The sequence below is a fragment of the Rhodamnia argentea genome, chromosome 6 (genome assembly GCF_020921035.1).
Source record: "Rhodamnia argentea isolate NSW1041297 chromosome 6, ASM2092103v1, whole genome shotgun sequence".
NCBI classification, from domain to species: domain Eukaryota; kingdom Viridiplantae; phylum Streptophyta; class Magnoliopsida; order Myrtales; family Myrtaceae; genus Rhodamnia; species Rhodamnia argentea.
The window spans coordinates 9,714,359-9,719,912 of record NC_063155.1 but is presented as its reverse complement, the minus strand read 5'-3'; the positions used below and the strand labels follow the sequence as shown (position 1 = coordinate 9,719,912).

General features: G+C 48.8%; 1 protein-coding gene across 1 annotated transcript; it reads right to left on the bottom strand.

The window, feature by feature from the left end:
• Nucleotides 1-2,204: 2,204 nt before the first annotated feature.
• LOC115741406 (galactinol--sucrose galactosyltransferase-like) lies at nt 2,205-5,237 on the bottom strand. The gene is made up of 5 exons (XM_030675271.2): nt 4,698-5,237; nt 3,857-4,588; nt 3,374-3,551; nt 2,872-3,239; nt 2,205-2,771 (listed from the first exon to the last, which is right to left on the bottom strand). The coding sequence occupies exons 1-5, from the start codon at nt 5,169-5,171 to the stop codon at nt 2,205-2,207; spliced, it is 2,319 nt and encodes a 772-aa protein (XP_030531131.2). The 5' UTR covers nt 5,172-5,237.
• Between the last annotated feature and the right edge of the window lie 317 nt (nt 5,238-5,554).

Here is a 5,554-nt window from a genome sequence, read left to right as displayed (position 1 = left end):
CTTTGGTGGGGGGTCCACGTGCCAGGCACGTGTGGGGGGGCGTGGGGGTGGGGGTTTGTATATAATATGAAAGATGTTGGAAAATTCCAATTGTCCCATACAAGGAAGGTGACCGGACACTAGCTCAAATCAGAGGGTGGTGTGACTGGTCCACAAAATCTGCACTCTGCACTCTGAAAAAGGCTGAGGTAAGGCCCACCACCGCACTCCGGGACCACCATCGACTGTTCAGTCGTCGTCATCTCCGAAAAAAAAAGACAAAAACATTCTAAACCAGCATCACAGTCAACTACGTAGTTCACTCCGAGTCATCCTTTAACATCCATACCCGGCGAAGCCCAACTCGACTCGACCCGACCGAAAGTTGAATACTCGGTGCTCGGATCGAGCTCGACCGTTGTACCGCTCGATCTAGCTCTCGATCCGACGACGAACTTTTTCTTTACAGCTGAACTTGATTGCCACACTCAATCGATTCGAATTTGAATCCGACCTAAATATGTATATGTATATCACGCAGAGACTTCGAGTAGTACAAGCTCTGCTTGATGGGAATCCACGAATGGGGCAGGTGCAGTTAAGGCGGGTCGATGTCGTGGCCGCCGCCAGTCGCCATCGTCGAGCTAGAATGGTCCTTGTATAACTAAAGTCTAGGAATAAAAGGGTCATGGTGGGTATGTGTTGAAATCCACATCCCAATAATGAAACATGGTCCTTTCTCAGTTATCATCAGTTCAAGTTGTGGGTAATAGTGAAATAGCGTGGATCATTCAATGGCAAGGGAAGGTCCCCTACTAGGCCAAAAGTCACATGATTTGTGGCCATCATGGTCCATGGATTCCAACATTCGAAGGCTCATAAACGAGCCCGTTTGATTCCGACTTTGGAAAAATGTCTTTCAAAAAATACAAATGCTTTTGGGTTAAAGGGGTTTTCCGAAATACAGATAGTGTTTGGTAAATTGTAATTTTAAAGTGCATTGAGAAACAATTTTGGCTTAAATAGTGTTTGCTAAAATCACACTTGAAAAAAAAAAAAAAAATCCGGCGAGATTTAGCAGCCGGCGGGAGGCCAGCAAGACTCGGTGGCCGGTGGGCGGCTGCGAAGCCTCCGGCAAAACTCCGACGAGGCTAAATCTAGCTGCTGGCAAGCCAGATCTAGCCGATCTTCGGGTTGAGCAGTCAAGAGTCTAGTCTAGTGCTCCAAAGAGCGGATCTCCATGATGGAAGCTGGCTCAGGAAGCCCATTTTGCTGTCAGAGAACACTTTGGACATCTACGTCAACCCACGAAATCAACGCTGCCAAGAAAACATCATCAGCAACTTGCTCTTTTCTTTTGACAAGGTTGTCTGTTGATGAACTAGAGCTTCTAATTTGGCCTGCGAATTCCACAAACAACTCTCATTTCACCACGTTTTTCACCCTCCCTCATCTTGGAATCTTCTGTTTCTTTTTGACCAGAAGAAGGAAGGGGACGTTAAGGACAGAGGAAGGACCCAAATTTCTTCACCCCCATCAATTGCAAAACGATATTTTATGTGAAGATTGATGCGAGAGCGGACCAAGGATCTCTGAAGTCATGCGAGTACTCAATCATGGAAGAACCGAGCCTTAATGGAGGCCATTACGTCTGCTAATCCAATAGCCAAACTTGACATTTAACAGCACACTGGTCAATCTTGCGGGCGCGGTCACAGCAAAAAACTGGCAGGAGCTCATAGGCAAAATGGCTGGAGCGTGATGTTCTAGCTTCTCTAAGGGAAGGCTTCACCAGCTCCAGCCTCGTTTGTCGGCACAAGAACATGGCTGGAAACATCCAACATCAATGCTCGTGTTCTCTCGAGGCGCACGTCTCACGATAAACGCAAAGTCCCGAACAGAATTATGAAGAGTTCTGACTTAAAATCTCTCTATATTCGACTCTCGAAAGATGGAAAAAAAAAAAAATAGACGTTTAATCGCGCACAGCATGAAAGGCAACATGCTAATCTTAGCTTATTTTTGGGGTGAAGCTGCCTCTATGAAGCTCTTGACTGACCAGCGGACAGGTTATATGAAATATAGGACCTTCACATTTTCACCAAGTTTTTCATACGGCTTACTTCTTCAGCACCTAAGGGGCCCCAGAATTTCTTCACCTTCATTGATTACATTAACTTGATTAGGTAAAGAAAGCTCAGGGGACTAGAAAAGCACTAGGAGAGTCAAAATGAGTACTCAATCAGAGTCAATTTGGAAGAACCTGGCCATGGGACTTGAATGGAGACCATCATGTCCAGTCCATAGCAAAACTTCACATCCACACCATCCATCTTGCAAGCCTTTGGCCTTTCTGATGCAAACACCCTCATCTCGCCGCACCCTCTCACTCCGACTCTCACCGAGCTCTCTCCTCTGGAGAACTCCATTGACTGAACAGCCCCGCCGGTGTTGAACATGTCCACCAGCCCGATGGGTGCAAATTGGATGGGTTTCGTAGGGAGGACGGTCACCGGAGAAACCGTTAGGAGCTCATAGTCGAATGGCTGGAGAGTGAACTCCAGCTTCCCTGAGGGCTTTAGGAGCTCAAGCCTCTTTTGCTGGAACAAGAACATGGCGAAGACATCCACGTCTTGGACTGACATTGGCGGATTTGCATTCTTCCATTCTACATCCTTGGGACTTGCGGTGCAAGTTATCTTCTTTGAGAACTCCGAGTGAGACTTATTGGTCCGTGCTCGGCGGCACCATCCCCCTCCTTGACAGTTGAAGAGTCCTACAACACCTGAATACTATTCACAGCAGAAGCGAATTTGATTCAGTTGCTATTCATCGTTACATCAGCTGGTACAACAGGACAAGATTCAGGGATCGGCTGCCCAACTAACTTACTTTGTTAACATTCCAAACCTTGAGCATGGTCTTCCCGTCGTGCACCGGGTCATCGAAGAGGCGGTCTCGGGTTGGAAGCGCATGGTACTGGCATCTCAAGATGGACCCATCAGGCAAAACCAGGCTTCTCAGCAACTTGAAGTTGTGCTGTCCCACATGATCACTCACGTATACGGGTCCTCCAGAGATGGCCCGAGAAGCGGCATGGAAATCGGCACAAGGGTGAGTGGATTGGAACATGTCCCAGTCAGGGTGTATGAAGTTCCCTATCCACAGGCTATTGTAGGCGCAATGCACCATATGGCACCCTTGGAGCCAAAAGGATGCTATCGGATCGCCAGAAGGGCCGGTGCACCAGAAATCGTCGCCTGCAACAAACAAACAACTTACTGAAACCAATAGCAGAACAGAGGAACATCAGAAACTCTGAATTGAAACCCCTCCAAAATTTTCCGGAACGAGGATATTCAGAACGTGGTTGAGTTCAATGTGAGCAACGTACCAACACGTCCGAGAGAGATCGTCTCTGTCCCCAAGAACATGAAGTCATTGCAATGCTCCATGCTCGCAATGACGCTGTTCCCTTTGAAATTCTTCCTTACGGAAGCGGTCAGCGCTTTGTAATAAGCTTTCCCGAGCTCCACCCGACCACCAAAATCCTCAGCTAACATCTCAAGTAACTGCACACAAGGATGATCCTCTTGTTTAGTGCTTTGGTAAGTCCATGAAGAACGAGTCCCACGAATTCACAATTCAAGTCGATGCTCAATTGAGTCTCCTCAATCTTTTCCGTATAAACGTTTGGCATTGTCCTTTAGAATCTCTAAAATGTCCTAGAACTGAAACAGACATGAAGTAGCAAGGAATACAGCCTTCCAAGTTCTAAAAATTTCATGTTCGTAACCTGAATGAAGGGAACAACCTATTTGAATGCAATAAGCTAATCAATCATATGAGTAAACACAGAAATACTTCTTTAACATACATGAATCACATCAATCTTGACGCCGTCTATCCCCGCCGATCGAAGGTGCGAATGGAGCCCATCGTACATCTCGTGCACCATCTCGGGCGGCACCAATCCAATCCCGTTGTTCACAATCTTATCGACAGCCAAATCCTCCATCGTCATCTTCAAGCCTGGCGACAACTCCGGAGTCACGACCTGTGATTCAGGCATACCCGGGGTATCAGGTCGGACCCCGCCCCAATACCCGCACAATGCGTGCCACACATACACATGCTCTACAGTCCCAAACTCCTCCTTAAGGTCCCTCACAAAAGCGCCCATGCCCTTCTCATGCACTGCCTTGGAGCTTCGGTAGTCCCTGAACTTGTAATTTTCCTCGAACCTTATGAGCCTGCACGGCATTTGCTCGCCGGCGGCCGTCCTATTGACGCCTTCCTGATCTGTGATCGGGTCATCATCATGACAGATCGACTGCCAGCCGTCGTCTATGAGGACCAGGCCCGGCGGGCACCCACCCTCCACGAGGGACTTGACCCCTTTGCGCACACCGCTCGGGTGGACCTTGAGATAGAACCCATCCCAAGTGCACCAACCGAACTTGTCCACGATACCCGGCGGGTCTTTCTCTTCCAGGAGCTTGAAGGTCCCTAGGTGGATCCTGATTTCTCTCATTGCTTCCTTGATTAGAACATAAGGGTCATCCCCGACATGCATGTACAAGCACGTCCTGAAGCTTGAACTGCACACCTGCAAGGACACAGAAAATTATCAGGCTTCATAACTTGAACAGCTGAGGAATAATCTCTAACTATAGCTGTCAAAATGTCGAGTTTAATGAACATATGTGAATTGTCACCTTGGAGGAGCCACTTTCCACGCAAACATCCACGTAGTCGTCAACCCCAGGCTGGAGAGAGGCCCTGAAGGCTCCGTCGATGAGCGGAAGTAGCAGAACGTAGGGACGACCGACGTCGTTTTTGTCCAGCACCATCATCTGCGTCTCGTGCTCCACGTCTCCCCCCGTCGTCCCGAGCCAGTGGGTGGTCCACCACACCTTGAACCTGAAGATGCTCATGAACCTTACGCCCCTCAGCCTTCCCACCGGAGCCACGTGGTGGCACCTCGGCTCGGCAGCGTCGAACCCCACGAAGCATGCCGCCGCCGCGGCTTTCTCAGGTCCGGTGGCCACTATGTTGCAGGGGACTTGGGTGAGTATCGGGTGGCCATTCGCAACGAAGGTCGAGCCTTCGAGGGCAATCCACGGTTTCGTTTCGGAAGCAACGAGCGGCGTTACTTCCACGGCGTTCTTGGTCAGGCTCGGAGGAGCCATGAAAATCGGAGCTGTTTACTAGGGAAGACCGGCAGGATATATCGACAGGTTATGGTCTTGCAGTTACGCAGAGATCGGAGGAGCAGGGGGAAGAATTGTGGCTTACTCCTTTGAGATTGTAGACACGGTTACTATGGTGTCGACATTTTCTGAAGGTCCGAGGTCCTGTATATGTACACATATACATGTGCTTAAGAACAAAGTTGGATTAATGAACTGCTGTGCAAAACGGGGTTCTTCAGAATATTCTAGTGTATGAATATCAGTGAAGTCATTGAGGTTCGCATTCATCTCGTTCACCGAACAGATTCGTTCCTGGCGAGCTTATTCACTTCCTGCATGATGGGCTAGGGCAATTTCAGGATAGAATCGGAAATCAGATC

Coding starts and splice junctions, on each gene's coding strand:
- LOC115741406 (XM_030675271.2), bottom strand. CDS start 5,171: ATGGCTCCTCCGAGCCTGACCAAGAACGCCGTGGAAGTAACGCCGCTC. Junction 4,589..4,697: donor TGGAAAGTGGCTCCTCCAAG/GTGACAATTCAC, acceptor GTGTCCTTGCAG/GTGTGCAGTTCAAGCTTCAG. Junction 2,772..2,871: donor AGGTTTGGAATGTTAACAAA/GTAAGTTAGTTG, acceptor TGCTGTGAATAG/TATTCAGGTGTTGTAGGACT.